The sequence below is a fragment of the Cryptomeria japonica genome, chromosome 5 (assembly GCF_030272615.1).
Source record: "Cryptomeria japonica chromosome 5, Sugi_1.0, whole genome shotgun sequence".
Lineage (NCBI taxonomy): Eukaryota > Viridiplantae > Streptophyta > Pinopsida > Cupressales > Cupressaceae > Cryptomeria > Cryptomeria japonica.
In genome coordinates this window covers 99,747,767-99,775,033 of record NC_081409.1, presented here as the reverse complement: position 1 = coordinate 99,775,033, position 27,267 = coordinate 99,747,767, and the positions used below count along the sequence as shown (strand labels likewise).

At 35.0% G+C, this 27,267-nt stretch overlaps 1 protein-coding gene across 1 annotated transcript; it reads left to right on the top strand.

Moving 5' to 3' along the window:
• Positions 1–347: 347 nt before the first annotated feature.
• LOC131067675 (uncharacterized) lies at positions 348–24,297 on the top strand. The gene is made up of 3 exons (XM_058002788.2): positions 348–665; positions 11,509–11,618; positions 23,962–24,297. Exons 2-3 carry the CDS (start codon positions 11,519–11,521, stop codon positions 24,183–24,185), a joined length of 324 nt encoding a protein of 107 aa, XP_057858771.2. The 5' UTR covers positions 348–665; positions 11,509–11,518; the 3' UTR covers positions 24,186–24,297.
• Positions 24,298–27,267: the final 2,970 nt, after the last annotated feature.

Here is a 27,267-nt window from a genome sequence, read left to right as displayed (position 1 = left end):
ATAGTTAATTTCGTCAAAATAATACTATAATAATAATATAAAGATATGATAATATAATAATAATAATAATTAGTCTTAATAATTTTTTTCTTTGATGAAGAGTTTAATAAAAATATAATAATATCTTAATAATAATCTAATATTGATTATAATATCATAATATAATAATATCTTAATAATAATATAATATTGATTATAATATCATAATATAATAATAAATTAATGTTAATTATAATATAATAATATAATTATTTTTTAAATGAAATAAACAAATATGATATCTTTGGGCTTACTTTATCTATATTTAATATACTAATTATTAATTTACCATTAAAAAAAAGAGAGGGACCAACTTTCACTGGGAAAGTTGTCATTACCCGGGTAAAAAAACAACTTTGAACTTGCAACCGATATTTTTCTTAAAAGCTGCAAAATTTCTGTCTCAATTTCAACGATTCAGTAGCTATAAAAGCACGATATATTTAAATCTACTTTTCGTTTATAGTGTGATTATTTTGAAGCAGCTCTTGGGAGATTGGTTTTGGTTCGTCACATTCAAAATAAAATTCTGCTCTGCTAGGGTTTCGTAATATTTTTCCTTCAAACCCTGCCTATTTTCTCATTGGCACCGTTGCCAGCACGACACAATTTTTGCAGATTTTAAGGTAAGTCACTTGCCATGGCTTCAGTGATTTTTTGGGAATTCGTACACTTACGGATAATTCTTTTTGTATTTCATTATTCTTTTGTTATCTGTTAAATGAAAGTATTGGTTCTGTAGTTTTATCTATGGCTTTTTTCATATATGATATTATTGTAATGCCTCGTATTAGATCCTTTTAAGTGTAGAAAAACAGATTATGCAGTTGTATGTACGATGCATGGTTCTTTTATTTAACCTTTCTCATTTGGGGGCCAAAATTAACTGCAGTATTGCTTAAAATTTGATTCTTTTTTCTTTTGTATGCTGCCTTTAATTTGACTGCAAAGAACCTAATGTGCCTGCTTATCGCCTCGGAACATCCTTATAAGTGATTTCCAACTCAATTTGATTATTGTAGAAGTGTTTATGCCTATTTAGTCATTGATTTGTTCTAAATCACGCCATTTGTTTTCTCATATTAATTACAAGAAACAAGGTTACATAGACCTGAACGAGCCAAAGGTATAAGGAGGTCAGGTCAGGTATGTTGGTTCCCAAATCAACATATCAATAAATCTTAAAGCTATGCCTGGTCTTATGCTCAGAGTTAGCAAAGGATTTGGCCAATGAAAAGGATTTAACCAAAGGTTGAGATCCTCTGCACTTCAGGCTCTGCAAAACCTAGGTGGGTCTTCCCCAATAGCATTGAAACTGAATAATACTAATAATCATACCACAATGTCTAGCAGATAACTTCACACAAAATAACAAGGGTTTGTGTGACTATTTCTAGCTGATACAACCCTTTGTTCTTCATTTAATAACACTGGCATGAAGTGAAAGAAAAAACTTAAACTAAATTACAAATAGGAATTAGAAATGATTTTCATATTTAAGATGTTTCCATCCAGGGTTTGCACAAGAACTACACTAGATCGGTGCCTTATCCATTTATAGAGTCAAGATGAAATAAACCAGATGATACTAGCATGAGCACAAAACCAGTGGCCATATAATGAGGCCTATCATGGACTTACCAGTTATCTACTTACAGATCCTGAAATATAACACAGTATCTCCAACAATTGAGTGAAAGAACATTTAACTTTCTCCTTGAACAAGAGCCATCAACCAAATGTTTATTGCATCAAATGTGCAACAAAAACTATTAAAATCCTTAATTGTTCTGATTCAAAAGATATAGCATACATTCCAAGGAGACATTACAGTACATCTTTCATCCTATGCTGCAAACTGATTTGCTTTCTATCATAAAAAATCTGATTACAACATTGAAACTGAAACTTTAAAAAAAACCAGACCTAGCAGAGTTACTTTGTACAAGAAATTACATTTCAGAAACTTGGGACTGGAACCTTTTACAATGGAGAAGAAGAAGAATAAAAAGAGAAGCAGAAAGCTCTAAAATTAATCTATGATTGACACTTGGTATATTCATCTCTCTTTGATTTGCAGCAGCTGACATATCTGGAATATCTTCAGCTCCCCTGAGTTGTGACATCTGGTAAATTGAATAATCTTTAGCTCATTCCGTTTGTCTTGCACTTGCCTTTAATTTGCAATTGAACATTTGTCTTTATCACCTCTTGCTTGTATTCTCGTGAATAATTTAAACTCTTATTGAAAAATACATTTACTGTTGCACTTTGCCCTTTGTGGGTGAAAATCATAACCCTCTTGTTAAAACCCATAGTTTCTCAATTAAGACCTCCTTTCTACATGCATATTTGTCACAAATTTAAAGTGTCTAGGCATTTGAAACCTTTCTGTAGTATTAGCACTTGATATTTTAAACCATAAAATATCCTAATTTGTTTCCTGCCATATTTGGCATACACTTGCTTGTCTCTGTCACTGTGCTTATATGTTTGCTCCAGCTCAGATCTTAAATATCACCTCTATTTCCTCCATTTGCTTGTTGAGTTGAATTAGTTCCCAATTACATCTGCCACGATTAATATCATTTTATTTTATCTTATATTCACAGCTCCATTATTCTAGACATGACATCAAGATCACTTTAAATCAGACATTTTCATATGCTGCATCTTATAATTTGAATGGCACCACCATACAACTGATCAATTGAAAACAAACTAAAACCTCTGGAATATCAAATAGCACATTTTACGTGCAGCACCAACTTCACCTCAAATCTGCAATGAAAAAATTAGAAAAATGTGTTACATAGAGTAGAGTCTACAAATGAAACCATCAACATTTATTTCAAATATTTTCTCTTAAAATTTCTCCTGTTGCATTCACAAACAAGTGTCGTCTTTATTTGGTATTGTTCTTTCCCCACAGTAACATAAGTAGTCATTGAACACTTCCAAAAAGCTCTTGTTGCATTTCCAAATGTTTTGCAAAACCTGTTGAATGACTGGCAATCTCAAATTCTTTATTGCAAGTCTCTCCTTGACTTTTGTGGGTGTCCAACCTTGAATTTGTACTTTCATTTGTTTTCTGTGACTTTCCTATCAGCAATAGCTGGAAAGTGATTTGCCTCATCTGATTGTCCATTGCCTCCATTTCCTGTAGCTTTTTCAACCTATATGCCTTTCATCTCTTCTGCCACAAATGCCTGATTACATTTGCATCCTTTGTTGGCAACTAAAACATTGCCCCTCAATGGTTTTCCATTGCTACACTCTCATGCTCAATGCAGCAAATCAATGAAAAATAAATAGAGTCATTCCCCCACAGCAAGCCAAAAAAGACTAAAAATATTACACAATTTCACCTATACATAGTGGAGTGCAGGTCTTGGGCAATGGTGAAGATATGCATCTCAAAATCATTCCTTATAACACCTGTGAACTCTTCAGAATGGTGCAGCATTAGCAGGTAAAAGTGCAGGTCAAATAGCAAGGAGAAACAAAATGCAAACTGAACAACAAACCAACCCATTTGCACTTGCACAGATAGAAATTAGGTTTTCACTTGTTATATTGCGCAAATTTGATTTCATGCCTTCCCTTTGACCTGCACAAATGCGCACATACCAAAAGGAAACTTTGCCAATGCTCACATAAAGTTGAAAAATTTGGAAGTATAAACTTTATAAAGATAAAGTTTATTTTGCAAGTTGAGTCATAAAAACCATTTAAAACCACCATAAATGTTTTTTAAATACTTAAAACATCTAATTTGTTTTATAATTGCCTTTTAAACTTAGTAAAACTAGCAATTTTTAATTTCTCCTGCTGGCAAAATTGTTGTAATTTCACTGCAGACAAACTGGGTGCCCTAGGGCTGTCAAAATTTGTATGGGGCCTTAATTAATTAAATAAAACATGGGTTTGTTGTCTAAATTTGCACAACAAACTGAATTTTGGCATTGTTGATGTGTTTTTCATGACATCATGCAACATAGAATAAAATACTAAGTATTCTTTCCTCTCTTGAACAAAATCCTCTCAAGTGCTAAACTGCGTGATCAAATGGGATGACTCCAAGGTTTCAAATGTCAGGTCTTGATGTGTTCTTGGATAGACTCAGTGATTGTGATGTGATGTTGCTCTTCCAAGGGGACTTATGTAGTTCTTCTTTTTAGGAGACAAAATTCTTGATCACAAGGAATATTATTCTTATGAATGATATGCAATGAAGTTCTTTTCCTACTACTACCAATGATGATCACTTGATAAAAAAATGCAAAAAGGTTAAGGGTTTAGGAATGCTAGACTAACACTAAGAATGCAATGATGATGGATGATTTCAATTGAAACTCAAGTAAGCTTTGCTTTGACATGCGAAGAACAACTCCACAAAGCTGGTGCGATCTTCTTAGGTAAGCATATGATGTTCAAATTGCCACGAAGGACATAGACACCATCAAAACTATGCATATCAATAAATAAGTAGCAAGCAATTGGAGTTAACGTTGGCTAAATGAGTTCAGTTGACTACACAAGATACTTCACAATTAGTGAAATACTAGTAATGCGAACATAGGAATTTGACCATCAATAATGCACATAGATCTTCCATTCATCTAAATACTTAAGCAAATTTACTCTCTTTTTATTTTTTATTTATTTTAGTTTTAAGTTATCTTTTAAAAGGATGAAGAAACAAGCAAATGCTCCAAACACAATAAGTCACCAAGACTTCAATGATTTTTTTTTTTGGTAGCATCAAAGCAACAATTCTTCAAAATTCTTCTAATCGATTCTAGCTGCTATCTGCTTGCTACTTGCTAACTATTAACTATTGACTATTGACTCTTAACCTTTTGAAATGAGAAAACTGAGCCTTATATAGATAGCTCTTTACAATGAGTGGCTCAAATTGATTCACAATCAATGGCCGAGATTACAAGATGAAAACCTTAATTAGGGTTTGTTACACCCATTACATAGCATTTAATGCTTGATCAATGATAAAATTACATTTTATGGGACACATGTCCTTCCTTGAATGTTTGACCGATGAACGATGAGGGTAGGTAGCTTGAACTTTGTGCCATGTGGTAGTTATCTGCCTCGTTGGATGAGTCAGGTTCGACGAATCTAGATGCCTTGAATTTGAATGACGCGTGAAGGTGAGTCGGTGATGATTGGGCGCCACCTTAGCTACTTGCTCCTTGTAACTCATCACAAGTGTTTGTGATTCAGGCAATATCTCTCGATACTCAACATTTCCAAACAATTTTTCACCAAAGGGATTTGCATGATGACTTCTGAGCGTCAAAGTACGCACCTGAATACTTTGATATAGCTTCTTCATGCATGTGTTTGTGACTTGCAAATAAAACCTAACCGCATCATCAACATCACACACCTCTAAAAACAAATCCGTTTCAGATTCATTGATGCAATCTGATTCAGCTCTAAAATCATCACTCATATCCATGTGGAAACCCTCAAGAAATGGTTCAAATAACTCATAAAACACTCTGTCATGAAGAGCTTCATGAGGTTTTTAGCTTTCAGCTGCATCAACACTTTTTGATTCATCATCATCTTCTACTTATCTATCACGAATGTCATTAGACATCAACCAAGAAGCAATGATGATCAGCTTCACTTGTCACTTCACCCTCTAACCCCTTTATACACAAACTTGAAATTTCTGATGTATTAATGCATTTTGAGATAACAAGGTTAGAAACACTTTCTATCTGTAGTGCCTTCAACTGATAATAATATTGAATCCCGATCCATATGTTCATCATTATGCATAATTAAATCAGTTAAGGCTGAAAACATGCTATCCACATTCTGCATGCCAATGCTATCTTCATCTAGAACAAAATTGTTAAATTCAACTTCATATAAGTCATTGGAAACATCAGAATAACAATCAATATAATCAATTTCATTAGTTGAATGATTATGGGCATGTTCAGTGATATCATGATCAATACTGACAAAGCACTCAATGCTGGTAGTATTATGATCAGAATTATATAGTTCTCGTACATTCAATGATGGATATATTGTATCATTAACACTCATATCATTTAACATTTCATATGAGTCATATATATTAAAGTAATATTGTAATATTTACCTTACAATGGTGGTTTAAGTCATTTAAGTAGTTTAGTTAGTAACTTTTTATTCTGTATGTCAGTTAGTCAGTTCTAGTAACTTTCGTTTATGTCTTTAGTTCTCAATTGTTTCCGTTATGGAAAGAACTTTTGCAATCACTTATTTTAGTAGCTTGTCTCCTTTGTAATTAATAATAACAAGCAATTATTATTTCATGGTATCAAAGTAGAGGTAATTGTTTAGCAAATTTTTAATAAAATTCGTGGTTTCATTACCTGGAATTTATTTCCAAAATTTCTTTGAAACGATTTTTTACAAAAAATTGTGGTTTTCTTAGACTGAGGGTTTTTGTAGTTTTTTTCTGAAAAATCATAAGTTTTTTTAAGAATCGTGGCTCTATTTGTGGTTATTTCTGAGGGTTGTGACTGGTTCAAAGGGTTCCTTTGAAATAGTGGAGGTATTTTTTTTGCATCGCAGGCTAGATTTTTTTTCAAGGGTTTCTGAGCTGAAAATTGCAGATTTTCTTTGCGCTGCGTCTGGGTTTCTTAGCGTGATCTTCAAATGGAGTTCCTTTCTGTCTGCGAGCTCTGTCATTTCTCCCACACGATTTATCTCTATGAATTGATGCATTTTTTGTGCCTTGGGTCGTGTTGTGAAAGGTCGGGTGTTTGCAGTGGCTGAAACAATTTTTTTTCCCACATGACGGATTTCATTGTGCAACAACTGTTTGAAGATGCTACCCAATGATGGGGCCTCAAATTTAAAGGTTTGACACCTTGGCAAAGTGCAGCTTGCTGCTTCTACCCCAAAACAAAAGTCTACTGGCACATTGAAATGTGATAAGGATTCATCAAGCAAATGCTACTTCCCATGTTGTGAGAAACCTCAAGCTTGTTCAAATAAGACATTTCACTCCAATGATATCGATGTGAATGAATCATTGAAATCACAACTTAAGACTTTGAATGATGACAACACTAGGTGTAATTTAACTTAACGGAAAACCTGAAGATGCACATGGAGACTTAGTTTCTACTTTGGATGAGGAACATGCAATGGCTGAAATAGGTTTGGTGCAAATTTCATGTGTTCGAGTAGATTCATAGAGGGATTCAACATATTCAAGTGATACCAACCAAGTGATGAAATTGCCTAAAAATGATCATGATAATTAGTCTAAGGTTACATTGCTTAGGAAGAATATGAGTTCATAGAAGGATGTTTAGCAAATGGTATCGGGGTGGATATCCTTGGATGTCTAGTTGTTATTGAACAGATCATTCATGTATTGGAAGAAGACACAGTGCTTGCCTCAGCAAGACCAATAACTTGCTCTTTCTTCGAAGTTATAGGTTTCAAGCAAGTTGCCGGTTCGGCTAATTTTTTTTTTGGGTTTGGGATTGTTTTGGGTTCATTAGTATCAGATATATGAACAAATCTAAAGTAACAAAATCATTCATTTGCAACCATGAATAGCTGTTATTTACTTTCATTAATGATGTCTATTGCTTACTGTTCAATCTACTGTGAATTCCGTGTTATGATTTAAAGTTCATTTGTTAAAAACACAATCCTAAACCTAAATGAATTTACAAGTCAGACATTTAAGCATGAGAAAGTTACAATAGTTCTTAACAGTGTATGTTCTAAAAGATTTAATATTTCTCATACGAAGTAAACTATGCAGATGATTTCTTGTGCCAGAAGCTTCTGTCAATTAATCAATTTGATATTCTGTAATTGCTGTCATGAATACTGGCACTTCAATATTTCATATTTTGATGCTCACTTCTATTTTCTTAAGCAAAGTACTCGAACAACAGAAATAAAAATGCATATTGTAATCATGTTAAAAGTTTCATTAATGACTTAGAAAAGAATAACTATCCTAATACAGATCAGACTGCAAAGTGAGCAGATTTTGCTCTTGGTTTTGTGTCTGGACTCCTGCTATGTCCTTGGGTTCACCTAGGGTACTACCCAACTACCGAGGTTCAACCCACAGAGAGCCTGGGCGTTTGGGTAGTACCCTGGGCAAACCTAGGGATGTACCAGGACTGGACCAGTACCTGGGCCAAACTAGGACCAGAACCTAGTTTTGTAGGGAATAACCTGGTAACTTAGGTATCAAGCTGTCTTTTTGAAAAAATGGCTTATGTCACTTATTGTAACTAAAAGTTAGGAAATGAACCTTATTTTTGGAAAAGTGATGTAAAACATAACCAAATAAATTTTATTATTTTCTAAACCATTATTGTATTTCAAAAAGGTAGTTCAGGTAGTTATCCAGAAAGGCCTAGAAATACAAGGCTATTTTGAATGTAAGGGAACTCTTACAGAGGGAGGAACTTTTGAGGAGAACTTTCTAAAGAGTCTTTTTGAGGATTTTAGGTTTGACACTTCGTACATAAGGGTTGTTGGACTTGTAGAATTTCATAAAGATAATAAAGAGTGCATTTGGTTCATATGTTTTGAATGTATTTTTGAGTTATTATTACTAATTTTTCGTATGTTAAATTGGTAATCTCTCTTGTAATGATGGAACTGGAAACCATTGGTCATCTATTGAAACATTCGTAATCTATGCAATTGATGTATTGAAACACAATCATATCTTGATAGCTTGGTTTGAATGTGTTGAAGCAACCTATCTCTTCGTATGTTGAGATTTGTTATCCTTCTTTCATTGTCATTGTATATCAAAACATACTTTGTTCAGAATCCTCCTTCAAATTTGTTATTAGCTGTGAAATCCCAGTTGGTATTTGTGTGTCTATTGCTAGGGTTTTTGTGATTCATTTTTCTTAGCTCTCCCCTTTTCCTTTCTATACTTTTTGGTAAAAAGTACACAAAAACCATAAGAACCCCTATCATATGAGGAAGCTGCCCCTCTTAAACGTAGAGGAAAGTTATTAGTCCAATGACAACTTATCCAACTATTGGAACATTCATCACTGCTTATTGGGCAAGTCACATTGAAATCTGTAGTGACAAATTCTGTTTACCAACATCCCCTGAATTTTTTTTTCTTGTTTGTCTGTGGCTGTTGCAAATCGTAAAAGGGATTTATAAAGATTGAATGGGCCCTTTGGATAAGGTTTTAGGAGAGTAGAAGGGCATTCAAATGTGTTATTTGCACGCATAGTACTTGCAACACTTCCACACCCATAGTATTTGCCTCTTTGTTGAATCTAAATATTTTCACCTTCACTACCCTCATTGCCGCTCATATTATTTTTGTTTTTGGAAATTAAAAAACAGAGCTGCAAGTGCAAACATAAAACAACCCCCCCCCACCCCACCCAAGAAAAACTCCCTAAGTGTTTGATAATTTGAAACAAACAAAATAACCCTTTACCATATTTTTAAATAATGGCATTCCTATCTTGGTTCCCATCTGTTGCGTCTTGGTCGTTATGGTTAAAATTAACTGTTTATGTAATGATCATTATCAAATATCAATATAATTCATCTTTGCTTTCATCAACATTTGTTTCAGTACTCTAAAATGTTAGTTTTTAATTTGTAATCATGTTACATTTTTTAAAGTTGTATAGCCATTGTTTGTTTTCTCATACTGAATTTGAAGATTGCTTTTTTATTTTTAATATTTGTTGACTCCATACCTGTCTTCCATTGTCTTAAAAAATGGTTTATTGGTAACTGCAGCCATCTTCCATGTCAATAGTTCCCATCTCCTGCTAACTATGGCAATTACCAAACACTATTTTATTACTGGCGCCTAACAATACTGTAGAATATTTGTTGACCATGCAATACCAGATCTGGAGGCAAACAACAACAATAATGGTGTCAGCAACATTGTTAATTATTATTTTTGATAGTAGTGACATGTTTTAAATTGGCAACATTTACTCTGGGTTCTTGGCAACTACATTGAAGGCTTGAATTTTTTTTTTTAAAGTGTATACAAGCTCCGAAAATTAGAATACTAATTGTTCAACAGCACATGGTATATTTTTTATTTGCTCTTTCACCTTCAAGGGACATTTCTTGCTTCTACTTTCACATGTTAACTATTATATGCTATGATAACCACACTGATATTCTGCACCTCATTACGTGCTATTTGCATTCCCTGCTCTTTTTACTTATTATTATAAAACTTGAGATTAATCAACTTCAGTACTAGTTAATTGGTAACTTGTGTGTTTATTAGAGGGTGTGCTAAATATTTTAATTAATCTGCATGCAAAAGAGATTGAATATTAAAGTGCGAAACCAGCTATTGATAGGTTCTTAGGCATAAGAGTAGAACATGCTTTTGGAACAATTTCTTGGTGCATGGGTCTATGGAGATTGTCTTGGTGCTGCTTAGAAAATTTCTCTCTTTATTATGTATTGCCTGGAATTGACATTTTCAAGAACAGTTCTGTTTCATCACACTTCAAAGGAAATAGATCATTCATATAAATTACTATTTTTCTAGTCTCCATGTAGAAGTGGAAAAATATGGATTGTGACGAGGTCAGGTTTTCAGAACATTTTATTTCTACTGTTAAGAATCACATCTCTTTTCTTTCTTCAATTGTGACCAGGCCAAGTTTTCGGAACATTTTGCAGTTAAGAATCACATCTCTATTTTAATTTTTCAATGCCAAGGGTTTCTGCTATAAATTATACAACTTCACAGCAATTTTTCAAGTTTTCATTTAGGCTCATAACACTGATACTTGCACATTGTAGTTGATTACAGCAAAGAAGAAGTCAAACTCCATAATGCAGTGATTAGTGTTGCTACCCATACAGACTGAATAAACGTTATTAAGATCGTTGTATCTTATGGAATGCAAACCCCTTTTACTACCTCCTTGTTAATGAATGAATAGGGTGTATGCCCAATACACCCTATAGTTTTTACCTGTTTAATTTTATTATTTTACATTTGAATAATCATCAATACAATTTCAGTGTGTCAGCCATGAATAGAAGAATCTTACTAATTTCCAAATTTAAGGTCATATGCAGTGTATCATTTCTTCACATATAAGTTGCATTCAGTGGAAGTTGAATTTGTGTGGCAAAAGATTTCCTAGTGCTTTTGGCAACTGAAGTTGCATGTGCTGATTTGTCCACTGGAACCACAAACGTACAATAATTTACTCTCTCAATTAGAATTAATTTTTGAACCCTTGTTTTGTATGCTTGATCATCTCAATTGCTAATTGGTGTTACACGTTGATTTATGATACCTTTGATCCTAGATAATACAGATCAGCTTATTTTCTGTACAACTTTGTTGAGGATTTGTTTCTTGGATGTTTGAACTCTCATATATTTTTGATTGTGTTAATAAATCTGAAATGTTTCATTTCCATTTTGCAGTTTAAACACCATGTTATCCAATGTCCTGAGGATGTTCTTTTTGACATCAACTGTAATGTGGGCATTACCTCTTACAATTTTATATGGGTTCAATCATCATATTTTCCCAGGTCAGATATTTTTAAATGAGAATGGAGGATTTAATATTGAATTTATATAATTAATAATAATATACATGCCTATGGACTTGATACAAATTTTTGCAAATTTATTTTTGATAGGTAAGCTCTGCCTAAGGGGGCAGCACCCATTACATTTAAAAACCTGAAAAAATACAATAAAGACAATTTTATTTTTGAATATCTGCACAAACAGGAATATAAAATATTCAACTGACAATTCATATTAATATTTATATATGTGATTTATTGACGAGGTGAACTTTGTAAGATTAGCTACTTGTTGTTTACTGCATACACATAAATTTTAAAATAGCTACACACCCTCAAATTTGTGCCCTAGTTGGTACTTGTACTTCACCTTTTGTGGTTAGTGGTTCGCTGCTCTGCTGTCCTGTCTGAAAAATAATGAGCAAAAATAAAAAAATTGAAACCCTTTTTAATTAAAACTTCCAGGGATATTTATGACATACACCAGATTGGCAGGGTTTAGACAATTAATCACAAATTTAAATAGAAAAGAATGCTACAGTTTTTGCAAAAAACTTGCTGCGAGTTTTCACTGTGATTACTTGCAGCCTGCAATTTTTGGCAAGTACTTGCAAGAGCACTAGCCAGGTTTTTGAACTATGATTATACCTATTTAAAATTCAAAACACAACAACAATGAATAGAGGGGTTTGGTGATGGTTATACTCTGCACTATCCTTGCAGGTTGATCGAACTCAAGATTGATTCAGCTACCCATAGCTAGATAGTGAGATACACATCTATCTAGGGATGTGTTGTGACGTTTTCACACATCGCCCCATTGCAAATGGGGACCCCCACTTTTTCGCTTTTAGGGTAGTTGTTCTCCTTAGGTTGTCTTAGTTTAGCAGTAGTTTCTTAGTTTTAGCCTTTGCTTATGAGAGGGTGTTCTATCAGGATCAAAGTTGTCACTTGGCCGAGGATGTAAAAGTTGCAAAGAATTCATCCTGAGTGCTAAATTGCCTAGATCAATCAGGTTGTCCTCATGAAAATTGAATTTCCATGTTTCCTTTGAATTTTGAGCAAAAATGATGAAACTGCTGCAAATTGATGCAAATTTTGTGTGAAAATGCACAAAGTCCCGATGGAATTCAATTTCCCACCCTTGAAAACTTGGGAAAATTCATAAAGTCGCGATGGAAATAGAATTTCCATTGCATGAATTGATGAAATTGGGTGAGTTTGGACTTTAAAAGCATGAAAATCAACAAAGTCCTGATGGAAAACGTTTTTCCACTGAGCAATTAAGGTAAAGTCAATCAGCCCTGATGGAGGTCATTTTTCCCCTCCATTTTGAGTATCAAATACCTATTTTGAGTTTGGGACATGTGTTTGGAATGTTTAGTCCTGATGAGGCGCGTTTTTCTACTTGGAAAGAAAGTTTACAAGGCAAAAAATACATTAGTACCGATGACCCATGTTTTTCCACTCTTGGGACTTAGTTAATAAAAGAATGAAGGTGCCCAGGTGGAAAGTCTCGATGACCTTGGAATTTCCACTCAGGACACAACAATGGAAATCAAGAGTCTTGATGGAGTTCGATTTTCCACTCGAGGCCTTATAGATCAATTTACCCATTGGAAATAAGGACAAGTGAATGAAATAAAGAGGAGCCTTGATGAAGTTTGAATTTCCACTCAGGGAAGAAAGTTTACAAGTTAAAAACAAGAGTCCCGATGACCCACATTTTCCCACCCAGCTGGTATTTTATAATATTTATCCCACATTCATTGTGGAATGGAACAAAATCGGATGAAGGTGAATAAAGCTACGGGGGTATGAATGGGGTGTTACAAGGTAAAATTTACTAAGGACTAATTTTGCCCCTGCACCCATCTATTTTCCACTAAGGGGCTGGAGATCAAAATAACATGAGATTCTTAAGGACAATCAGTCTTAATGACTCAAGGATTTACACTTGATAGGAAATATGCAAGGAAAAGTGAATTTATGGTGAAAAACAAAGGCCCAATGGCTATCGATTTTCCCCTTTGCAAGATTGAATGAGCTTTTAAGACAAAATGAATATGATTTGAGGAGAATATAGTCCAGATCAGGGGCGATTTTCCACCATTCCATTTGGTGGACAAACAAGGAGGAAAATAAAGCTAAGTTTAAATGTCCCAATGCATATCGTTTTTCCCCTTTGCTGAGGTAACTTTGTTATTTATCCCACAAGCACTATACGGTGAAAGCAAGAGGTGAGGAGCTGAATAAACACAGGCCAGCAAACATTAAAATATCATTATGTTGCTGACCTGACTGCAAGTCCGCTGGAGGGTCAAGGAGATTGATATTGGCCAAGGGGGAGTGCACCATCATTGAAGATAATGTGGCGCCATTATTGAGGATGATTTTATGCTACCATTAAAAACATTTTGAGCTCAGCTGAGGACACCATTGCTAGCTGAGAACAACATTACCAGCTATCATCCTAAAGGGGGAAAACACACCATTTCCAGCCAAGCAAACACAGATTACATCAGCAACATGAATCACACAAGTGAAAGGATGACATTTGGCTGATTTTTGAGATATTTTCAAACACATTTTCAGACCTTTGAGACTCAGAAATCAGATTTGGACAGTGAACTGGGCTGCAATATCATTCATTTTCCTGAATTTGAAGGATATTTTCAGACTTACAACTTAAAATCAGACCTTTCTTAAGTTTGAAATCAATTTTCCTTAAAACGAAATTTCCAGATTTTGATCAAATCATTTGCATATTCCAGAATTATGTTTCATAGTTTCAATTTTCTGATTTTAAGCTAATAAGTCTGAAAATCATTTAAAAATCAGAACCTAAATTAATTCTGAAAAAAATTAATTGTTTGAATTACCTATCTCAAGCTGGGACAAAAATTGGGAGCAAAAGGCCCTTATGAGGTTCGATTTTCCACCCAAGGGTATGAAAAGAATGACAAGGTAAAATTTACTAAGGATTGATGTTGTCTCTATACCCATTGATTTTCCACTCCAAGGGTAAGGCATCAAAATGAAGTGAAGTTTGCTAAGAGCAAGGAGTCCCTATGAGTCTATGACCTTCAAATTTCCATCATGAGAAAATGATCATGAAGACACTAATAAATTTCAAGGACTGAATTAGTCCCTACAAGGATTGATTTCCCACTAAGGTTGAAATGAAGTTTATCCCTTAGGTGTTTGATTCAATATTTGTTTGTTTTGCAGGCTCTGCTACAAGGAAGGGAAGCACGATGATCAAGGTTTGAGGTGAAAGAGGATGTAGCTTGCAGGTATACCAAGGGCTCAACTCTTCGAAGCAACAAATGATGAAGGATCAGCTCCAAGAGGACAAGCAAGTGAAATGCAAGAATGAAGAAACTTAAACAATGCTACGAGGAAGATGAACATTTCAAGGATTGGAAGAGGATTTCAAGACAAGGATTTCGAAAAGCAAAGATGAGGACTAGCTCAAACAAGAAGAAAGCTTCACTATGATGGTGAACAAATGAGGGAAAGGCAAACCCAAGACATGATCACAAGGAATTCCAAACATCATGAAGAATGTTCAGGGCAAATTGATGAAGTCTACAAGGCAAGCTGAGGTAGCATCCTAGTCGCCATTCGTACAATCAAAAGGGTACCAAGTCAACATTTTTTCAAGGATGGAACAAGTGACACGTGGCCCTACATCAAATATTATTTATCTTACCTATCCTCATCTCTCATTGGCGAATATAATGGTGGTTGTAACAAACCCTAATTAGGGTTTTTATCTTTCGATCTTGGCCATTGATCTTGAATCAATCTGAGCCATTCGTTGTAATGAGACCTCTATATAAGGCTCATCTCTCTCATTTGTAAAGGCTAATGTTAGAAGAGTCTAAGAATAGTTGCTAAGGCAATTAGGAATTAGAAGTTATATTAGAAGTAGATTAGAAGCTAAGGTAAAGATTGTTGCCAAGATCTTGTTGCAAGAGACATATTGTTTTTCATTGAAGTTATGGTGAATTTTGTATGTTGATTCAACATGTTGCATGGTCTCTACTTCTCATTTGTTTTCATGTTGGTTAATTGAATGAAAGATTTTGTGGATGATTAATGGTGAAATTCACATATCCATACTACTAGGAGTTTGTTGATTGTAAACTTGCTTTGTGTGGTCAACTAGAATCCTTATTCAAGCTTAATTTCAATTGTTATTCACACATTGATATGCATTGCCTTGATGGTATCCATTTTGTTAATAGTGATTTGAACATCATATATTTACCTTAGAAGATCACACTAGCTTTGTGGAGTTTATTGATGTCAAAGCAAAGCCTAGTTGAGTCTCACCAAGTCATTCACTACTTCTTACAATCCTAGGAGTAGATTAGTCTTCCTAAACCCTTCTCCTTTAGTCCTTTTTTTCAATTCAAGTTAGTTTAGGAGAGAAAGCATCACAAGATTGCGATATCAGATGATCAAATTCCAGCAGCATTCAAGCTTTCATGTACAATGTAAGTCCCCTTGAGATTCCAGCAAATCACATCAAACCATTGAGCTTATCCACATGTCGAGACCCAACATTAGGAACCTTGGAGTCTTCCAATTGATCACATAGTTTAGCATTTCAGAAGATTTTGTTTAAGAGAGGATAAAATACCAAATTATCTTTGTTAGAGGTGTCCAAAAAACACACCAACAAGATGCTCACACTTGTTGTCTTCACCATTTGTATTTGCATGTATAGGTAAGGTGATCCATATTGTTGTGATGTTTTCACACATCGCCCCATTGCAAATGGGGACCCCCACTTTTTTGTGCTTTCTATGATAGTTGTGGAGTCTTTAGCTATTGGACTTTCACTTGGAAGAGGTGTAGTATCTTAGGTGACCACGATGTAATCAAGTCAAGTCTCTCTTTGAGTTGTAGTGAGGTCAGTCAACTTTCAAAATTTAGGAAATGAACGATTTCATGATGAATATTCCATTTGATAATCATCATTTACTTGCTGAATCAGAGATGAAATGCTAAAATTTGGCTCAGGCAAAAGCTTGGGAGGAAGGATAGGCTAGAGTCCGAATTATCATGAAGAAGCTCAAGGCGAAATGATTAAGCTAGCAAAGTTGTCATCTTGAGGTAACTTCCCGTGGAGCCTCAAATGTGCGAACTTCCAATTGCCTCTCAAATCAGCGAACTTTCACCTCACATTTCCTTTGCCTGGAGATGATTGTGACCTTGCTAGAATGTTGCTAAGAAGTTATCAAAAGCCTGATCCATGGCAAGTGAAGGGAACAAATGGACTACCAAGCTAATCAACAAGTGATGAATCACTTCCAATACTCTTTTAAAGCGCGACATTCACCTTGACACTTCCAATACTCACCTCAAAGCGCAACCCTCCACTCAACATTTCCTTTGCCTCCTAAAATCAGCGAACTTCCTTTGGTTTCCCAAATCAGCGAACTTCCTTTGGGATGTCAAAACCGCGACCTTCTCTTGGCCATTTCCTTTGCCACCTGAAACCTATCAAATCAGACATTAAAACAGTGAAAATCAGACTTGCAAAAATCAGACTTCAGAGATCAAACAAAGGGAAATCATTTACAAATTTAAAGAATAACTTTGTTCTCTTCTATATCTTGATCAAGGTGTGTTTGCTTTTCGGGTTGTGAGGGCAAGGAAGAAAGAACTTCATCACTTACAAGGATATGCAGGAGATCAGTTCATAATGCTCAAACCCAAAGAAGTAAATATCAAGAAGACAACAAGGTGAGGATGAACAACATTCACACCCTAACATACATAAGGCAAGCTAGAAGGAGAGATTCAAGGTACGAAAACTTAGCAACAAATGAAGGTGGTCAGCTCAAGGATGATAACAAATCAAAGACAAGCGAGACAAGAGGTTAACATCAATATCATCAACATGAGAAATGGTGTAAATGCAACATGAAGATGCCAACTTGCTTCATGAGGAAAGAAACTTCACCGCATAGAAGAGATCAAGGAAGCACAAGATTCAGCATGAGAATGCATGTGCTAGAGGAAGAAATTTTCACAATCTTGAATTTTCTCTGGATATCCAAGAATCATTGCCAATATAGCAAGACGGAAGTTCCAGGGTGGAGGTGATCAAGTCAGGAAGATGATGCAATTTGGGAGTATCTCCTACTTTCATCCCAATCTTCACTAGGAGCGTTTGATAATGTTGAGTATCAAGGGATATGCCTCAATCACCTTCAATTTGTGATGAGTTACAATGAGCTAGCTAAGGTGGCACCCAATCATCACTTATCCAATCGCATCATTTCAAGCTCAGGCGTCCAAGTTCAATGTACTTGACTCATCCATCAAAGAGGATAACTATCACATGTGGGCACAAAGTTCGATGCACCTACCCTCATCATCTATTGGTTTATAATTCAAAGGACACGTGTCCATTTTATTGTAAGTCTATCATTGGTCAAGCATTAAATGCTTTGTAATGGGTGTAACAAACCCTAATTAGGGTTTTCATCTTTCAATCTTGGCCATTGATGAAGATATGATCCTAGCCACTCAATTGTAATGAGGACACTATATAAGGCTCCACTTTTTCATTTGTAAAGGTTAATAGTGAATAGTGAATAGTGAATAGTTTAGTAGTAGACAATAATTAGATAGCAAGCATTTAGAATAGAGGAGGAGGAGAAGGCGAAGATTGTTGCCAAGACTTTTGTTGTAAGAAGCATATTAATTTCATTGAAGACATGGTGAACTTTATGTGTTGATTCAATATTTGCATGGTCTCTACTTCTCATTTTATTTTTTATGTTGTTTAGATGAATGGAAGAACTTGGTGCATTATCAATGATGAAATTCGTACATCCATACTACTAACACCTTGTTGATTGTAAAGTGTCTTGCGTAGTCAACTGGATCCATCTTAGCCAAACTTAACTTCAATTGCTACTTCTTCATTGATATGCATTGTCTTGATGGTGTCTATGCTTGTAGTGGTGATTTGAACATCATATGCTTACCTTAGGAGATTGCACTAGCCTTGTAGAGATGTTCGTTACATGTCAAAGGAAAGCTTAGTTGAGTTTCACTAAAGATTGTCCATCACTCTTATATTCCTAGGATTAGAGTAGCTTCCTAAACCCTTTATCCTTTTTTCCTTTTTTCAAGTAAACTCCCACATTCCAACGATATTTAAGCATTCAAGATTCAACGTAAGTCCTGTAAAGTTATTTCAATTTTAATTAAAGAACAAGTTATGAACTATGATTGCTATATATGGATATGAGGAATTATGTCAATGTCTAATAAATCTGATTTTTATCTGCAGGTCTGAAGGAGAGAGATCATTTAATATTTTCTATGTCTTCTCCAAATGAATTCAATTGGCATATATATTATTTAGGTAACCGGTCAATTGGTGTATTGACCGGTCATGCCTTTTAGGCATGACCGATCAATGCACCCATTGATCGGGGCCTTTACAATTATACCATTAACACAATGCTGATTATCGGTTCAAAAACCCCCGATAGCATATTGTAATATCATAATATAATGACTGATCAATTTAATGAATCGGTTCATACAAACACCGATGATTCAAAGTGCACGATGAATATATTCCAACCGGTGCATTTGTTAACCGATGTTAATTGCCAAATGAAGCGGTGTATTCATTAAACCCGATAACAAATATGCTCAATATAATTAAGCCCGATAACATATGTGAATCGGTGCCAATGTTTATGCATCCGATAGCAAGTATGTATCGGCTAATCTAACCCGATAACTTATAGCATTTAATATAAGTCAGACATGAAGCATGTAGATAAATAACAGAACAAGGAAGGTTAGGAAGATCTTATCTTGCATAAGCTACCATGCATTAACATGGTATCAGAGCCAGGTCCAGGCTAGGAGCCCCAAGCACATGAGAGGTGTGGCTTAAGGGGGGGTGTTGGTGTTGGAAATAAGCCACACCCAGACCAACGATGGACTGGTCCAAGAGGGGCCAGTAGCTCAGTGGTAGAGCACTCCAGCAGCGTATGGAAGGTCCTAGGTTTGAGTCCTAGCTGGTCCATGTCTCAACAAGTCCCCTTTGTGATTCCAGCAATATCACATCAAACAACCGAGTCTATCCAAGAGCACATCAAGACCTGACATCTGGAACCTTGGAGTAACCTCCTATGATTGCGAAGCTCAGCATAAGAGGAGATTTTGTTCAAGAGAGGATATAATACTTAGTATTTTATTTTGTGTTGCATTGTGCATAAAAACACATCACCACATAGTAAACAGATAAATCATAAAATGTTACAAAATTATAAGCGGCTGAAACAACATTTGGAGTGGATGCCAGTATGCTCCCTTAATAGTGGGAAAAGATTCGCCATTTCTGGCTCATTTTCACAGGCAGTTTCTTAATTATTGTGAATGGCAGCACATTCCCTCAATAATTTGAAAAAAGTCACCATTTTTCACCCATTTTCAGGTGCAGCTTCCCAATTATTGTGAAATATGTTTTTTAAATTCTTAGGCAAGGAAACATCCTTAAAAGCTGTTGGAGACTCTCTACCTTACATCTGCATATACATGTGGATGCAATAGGGTGTTTCCGAATTGTGGGCATGAAATTCTTCTGCGCACGCACACACACAGAGCTGGCTGATTTGAGGTTCATAAAAATGATCACGACATTAGACTTCCTGCCCTTACTATTGGCAGCTACAACTGTTGGCTGGTGTTAATTCCTCTTTACTGGGCACTGCTAATGAACTTTTTGGAGTTGATGACTTTTCTTTACATTTCCAATACCACAGGCTAAGCCTGCACTTGGAGGTTGGACTATATACTTCTATTTTCTCCTCAGCCTACCGATTTTTTCCTCATTCAATACATTTCGCATAGAGATAGACATGTGTAGATGTAATTATCAAATCAGATATACCATACGCACTTCATTTTGATGTCTGGTAGGTCAGATTTAATTATTCCTATCAAGAACATGAGGTGATGTGGTCTATGATTTCTGCTTTTCAATTATTTGAGTGATTTTACTTTTTAATTGCAGTTTTCATCGTTGTTGGCACATTGTGACTTTATGCATGCATGGCAGTGCTTATTGATATGCCTTGCTTATGTCATCTTGTTGCACTACGAGCACACTAAATGGGCCATACTCGGTATTTATTATCATGTTTTAATGCTGTCAACATATTCAAGTGTGTATGCAACTTTTGTGTCTTGACAACTCTTGATTTGCTAGTATTTTCTCCATCTTTTGGTACACATTAAGAGTGTTGGTGTGTGTTTCTTCCTTAAGCATAGTTGAATTCTCTGACTGATTTCACAACCATTGCCACGGTTTAAAACATTAAGCCAAATCTTGTTTACCAGCATGTGCTCTACTTTCTTGCATGCTTTAGTTAATCTGAGACCTTAAAAATATTCCTGAGCTACTTAGCCTGGTCTTGATATACTTAACCTTAGTGTCACTAAATTTGTGTCTAACCCTCGAGTGACATAATTAATGAAGAAAACAGTATATTTGCTGTTTATGTTACATACAAAAAGACTAACAGTTTCTCATCAGAATATTAATTTGACGTACATTTCTTATGGATATTAGGAATGGCTAGGAATTGTTATGCACATTACATCTACCAAAGCATCCTGTCAATATCTTCTTAAAAATATGTCACAAGAAGTCTCTGCCCTTTGGGACAGAACACCAATACCATGTTGAAGTGCATGTGATCAAAGAACCATAGTCAAGGTATCAATACCATTAAAGATTTTGTTAAGAAAGAGAATTGAGTAAGACAAAACAAAACTTGTGGACGAATAATGTAGAAGTGATGAATTGCTATTATTATCGATTTCAGCTCATAATTAATGTACATATTTTCATTGTTCCATGGAGGTTCGGGACAGGGGGATGCGTTTTGGGGACGAGGTACAAAGGGCCTAAGTTTGGGGATGGCGGTGGGGGAGGGGGGCAGTGCTGATATACATATAGTATTTGAAAAACTAGTTCTGAAAAGATGTATAAGAATTACATTTCAAATGAAACTTTTGCAAATTAGTAAAATAGCAAAATTGCAAATACTGAATGCTAAGATATCTTGAATACTAAATAAAATTTGACAAATGAAATTGTCAAATTGGAGATTTCTATTATATCGATATAAAGATGATTACAATGAGTAGCATGAAAATATCATAAAGATGATTACAATGAGTAGCATGATATCAAAATACGTACAAAATGTCAAAATGTAGTGAAGGGAGGCCTCTGATCATCCCCAAACTCCACGTCACTGGAACTGCTAGACTCCTAACAGTCAAGAACCACCAAACTAACACCAACCAGCCCTGCATCTGAAGTTGTAGCATTCTCATCAACCTATGATGGTCTCGTTGGCTCTACATTCCATTGTGCTATTGGACTCTCTTTGTACACAAGTGTCTTGCAGTCAATGAGATGCAAAGCACTATGTACAACTACAAGCTCGTCTGCTCTCCTAGAGGTAAGTCTGTTCCTCTTAAGAAAGTGGATGAAGTTATAGGTAGACCAATTCCTCGCAGCAACTGAAGAATTAGAAACCTGAGATAGCAAATGAATGGCTAGAGTGGTAGTCAAAGATTTTTGTCCATGACAATTCCCCACAAAATTGGGTCATCTTATGCCATAGTTCGTATATCCATCTTAGCCGCGTCCGAATAACCCCTAAGAGGCAAATTTGGTCCACTTAGTGTGAATCTTGCCAGCATTATTAGGATCATATGTCTTATCAATGTACCTAAAGAACCCTGCCTTCTTTTCATCATTCTAAATCGGTGTAACTTTAGCAGGCCTACCCTTGTACCACTTAGGATTCAATGCATAAGGCAGCCATATGCAAGGGAGTGTTGAACTTGTTCCATTTGCGTTGAATGATTGTTCAAATGTGCTCATTGTAGAATGCTAAAGTGGGGTCCTTCACTCGCACAACCCTCATTTGGTCAAACATAGAATCAATGCACTCATACACCTCTCCAAGGGTAGGTGCATCCCCATCCCCATATTTGATGACCTAGAAAACTTGAGCAATGATGGAGGCGCCTCTTGCAACTCAATCTTTCTCTCCAGTAGAATGAAATAGGATGCATATCTCGTCTCAACATGTTTTAAGAACTCCTTCGCGAAGCTTTTGAAGAGTGCATGTGAAGTGTGGTGGTAGCAGATAAACATTTGCACATTCCTCGCTTCGCTGACCACTCCTCTAATCCACTCAATCTTTCCCATGTCCTTGAATGCATTGTTCATGGCATGCACACAACATAGAGTCCACCAAATATGTTTGTAGGCTACCTCAATAAGTTTCCCTACACACGTGTTGCATCTGTCATTACTTGGACCACATTTTGTGGCCAACCTCCTCAGTAGCCTCCGTGAGGACCTCAAATTGAAAAGCAGCATCTTTGTGATGCCCTGTACAATTAGTTGTCCTGAGAAGGTATGGGCCCTTTGCAAATGTAACCATGATGTTGATGAGTGGACGATGGCTAATGTCCATCCACCCATCCATAACTATGTTGCATCCAGACTCTACCCAACATGCCTTCATCTTCTCCATCAAAACAGTGATCTTGGAATAGTTCTTATCCAAGATCATGTTCCTCAATTTGGTCTCACCTGGTGGCACATATCATGGTCCTCCCCTTGTCACCATCGATATCATCTCCTTATAATAAGGAGATCGGGCTACATGAAATGGGATGCCATTGGCAAAGAAGAACTTGCCAATGGCATCATCTGTCTTATCCTTCCGCTGAAAAATATGCATCCCGGTGTTTCACTGCATATTTTCCATGCTTTAAACTAATAGAATCTGACATTATCTGCTTGTAAAGTTTGATTTCTATTCATTTTTCTCTGATTAATGTGTACCTATACATATCATGACTGTTACTTAAAACATGACTTGTGTTTTCATGGTCTAATTTTTATATTATTAACTTTTTATTATAAATCTGGTTGCTTGGTAGAACTAATGTATTTTGAAGAGTTAAATGTTAGAATTAAATCTTGTGTCACGTGTATCTTATTTGTTTAGAATTTTTCTTTTCTGTCTGTCAAGGAGACTAGCATATGCATGCGTGATGTTCGGACAGTCAGAAGTATATGGAGGCCATTTGTTAACATGACAAGGATATTTGTATATCTAAGTGTGATACTAAAAAGTATATCATGGTCCTTAGACATAATCGTATCTTATTTGTATATCTAAGTGTGACACTTAAAAGTATATCATGGTCCTTTTTAGACATAATATTATCTTATTTGTATCCATATGGGCCATGACAGGTACTGGGACTTTGTCATCCTCTTCACATACACTTTTGAGTGGGTTTTTAGCTGTATTATCTGTGAATCTGGTGATCGGACTCTACATTTTCATGGCACTGAAAGAGGCTCCATCTTCAACACATCAGCCAGATCCAGCATTTTTAGCTCAAGCTCGAGCAAGCATTCAAAAGACTGTCTCGGAAAGAAATGTAATACTAGAAGATGACAAAAAAACTGATTAGATACATTATATTGATGTAGCTAGTTGCTTGAGACCTCGGTTTATGGAATGCAACATTTTTCATATTCTTGTAGCATCGACGCATTATAATGGGTACACGAGTTACGTTTTTATTCTGCTTTCTCAAGTTTTACAAGTAGTTGTGAGGACACTAAATCTCATCATGGACAAATAATTGAATATTTTCAAACGACACCAATTTTTTGGTGGGTCCCTTGACTAGAAGATTTAGTATCCTAGTTAACAACCACTAAAGTTAACAAGGCAGTAGTGAAGCATAATAATCTATGTAGAAGGGCACAACACTAGGATCAATATTGGGCAATGTTAAAAATCTTTTAGTTAGAGAGGATAGGATTTTATATAATTTTCTGGGCTCATTTTATAGTAAGACAAATATATAGAGCAAAGGTACATTCATAGTGTATATAAAATTTCTTTTATGTACTTTCAATAGATCTCTTTTAGAAGTTAAATTTTAAACAGAATTGAAAGTTTTTCTTTTAAAGATCTTATTGAGAGTGATCTTATTGAGAGCTTAGGTAAAAAGGGCAGGGTTGTCCCTAAAAAGCAGGCCATGCTTCATAATAGAACACCTTGCCATTTTAGGTTCAGATGCATGCTTATTATATAAAATCTCTTATGTGAAAGTAAAAAAAATACATAAAAAAGATTCGTATGCATTTTTTTTTAATAATCATCAATATCTAATGTATAATCTTTTTTAATTTTTACATGCTATATTTGAAAAAACATTAAAAGGATACTTTTGCATTTTTTTTAATAATCACTAATGTCTATAATGTATAATCTTTTTTAATTTTTACATGCTATATTAGACATGAAACAACAAAGTTATTTTGTTAATTTTTACAATTAGTACATTGTTATTTAGCTCCTTATTTTTTGCTGAGTTTTTTTTGTTTCACCTAGGTAATTTTATTCGATTTACATTTTTAGGACTCTTTGTTAATGTCCACCTAGATGGAATTTGCTCAGTTTTTTTGTGTTTTACAAAGAGGTAGTTAAATTCCATGTACATTTTAATGATGCCTTGTCAATTGCATGTAAACAAAATGCTTATTTGTTGTCAAATTATTTATTGGCAGATTACAGTTGGATTGTAGTGGATAATTGGAGCAATCTTGTTGGCATATTAACATCCGAATCGTGTTGTGGTCGGATAATTGTAGCAATCTTGTTGGCATATTAACATCCCAATTGGGTTGTGGTCGGATATTTGTAGCAAACTTGTTGACATATTAACTCTTTATGTTGTCAAGGGTTTGTTGGCATAGTAATTTCCTAGATGGGTTGGGAAGGATAATTGAAGCAATCTTGTATTTGGAAAAGTGTTTTAGGTATTCTATTTTAATTCCTTCTCGCCTTAAAATTTTCCTCAATATAATATCTCATCATTCTTATAGTCACTTTGTAAGGTCCCTTGTCCTTGTTTTTATCTCCTCAAGTGTCTCATTGACACACTCGTCTTGGTCAAATTGGATGATTTTTTCAGCTAGAGTTGTGAGTTTCTTTTTGTTTTGTTTGTTTTTTCAGGGAAAAACAAGCAGACACCCTTGGCTTGATCGGTCTAATAAGAATACAACTTATGAAATTTGTATACATATTTATAGTTAATTTCTAAGCTTATTAAATTTTTTTTTTATGGTCACACTGATATTATATTTATGCCATTGAGAATATTGTTAATTTCTATGCCTATTAAAAAGAAACATCTTATGCTCACTTTGATGCTATATTGATGCCATTGACACAACTTAGGACAAAAATGGTTAAGTAGCTTCCCCAAAGGAAAACTCTTGGTTAAGACACACATGAATCCAAGATTGGAGGAACACTAATGATATATACTAGGTCATGGTAACCTTTGCATGGTATCTTTGGACTTATCTATACGTTTCATGATCAACATCAAATTATAGAGGTGTTGGGCCTAAGTGGCCCAACCACAAAAATGGTTTGACAAAACTTCAATGAAACAATTTAATCAATTCCCAACTTTTGGAATAGTTTTCTTTATATCATTTATGTAATTTACAACAAAATTTGGTTTTGGATAGTTGAATCTATTTTGCATGGTCTCAAACATCTTCTAAGAACATCGGTGAGTATTAAACCTAGGATGATACACCTAACCCCAAAATATACAATAACAAAATTTGATTTTGGATGGTGAGATCTATTTTGCATGATCCCAAATATCTTCTAAGAACATGGGTATCTATTTAGGCCTACAATGATAACCTCTAACCCCTAGTTGCATTCTTGGTTGAATCTAATCTAATTTTGAGCTTATGAGATATTTTGTGTTTTGCAAGTTGAGTGGGCTATGAACAAATCATGTTTGTTGTCATCATGTTTGAAGAGGTCTCCCAAACACTTTCAGGTCTTCATTTTCTCTCTCAACTTATCCCTCTTTTAAAGGTGAGTTGAGTGATGAAACTCATGGCTAGAAACCTAAGAAAATTATACGTCTTCACTTTAAGGGTACTTTCTCTACCTAGATTTGATTTATATATTCGTTGTGATGGAGGATGAATTGTACTGATTATTGATGTTTTATTACATTTTAGCGTAGTTGCCTTTCACGTTACATTTCCATTCCTCTTTTAAATATGATTTCATTTTGAAGATTGAATTAGATTACGTTGTTTGATTTGTTTTGTTTATTATTATTATTATTTATTCTCTTCTCCTTGAGTATATAGATAGAGATGGCTACAAATGTGCATCATTTGGGTATGTGTTGTGTTTCATAATTTGATTAAAAAACTATATAATTAAAGACTAAAGTATGGTACGCATTTTTTATGCACGTAAGATAATTGCTTTATTGTCTTTGCCTTAGATCACACTTGAATCTACTTGCATTTTAATTCTCTTTAGGTAGCATTGGTTATATGCTCCGTATTGCAAACCATGATTGACGTATTTCATGCTAATGCTTAAATCCACGCAAGCCACTTTTGCACGTATGCACATATTACTTGAAACTTAGGCAGACATTTGATTTACATAGCTAATAATCTAGCCTTGAAGACTTTTTAGAACACTCGAATTAT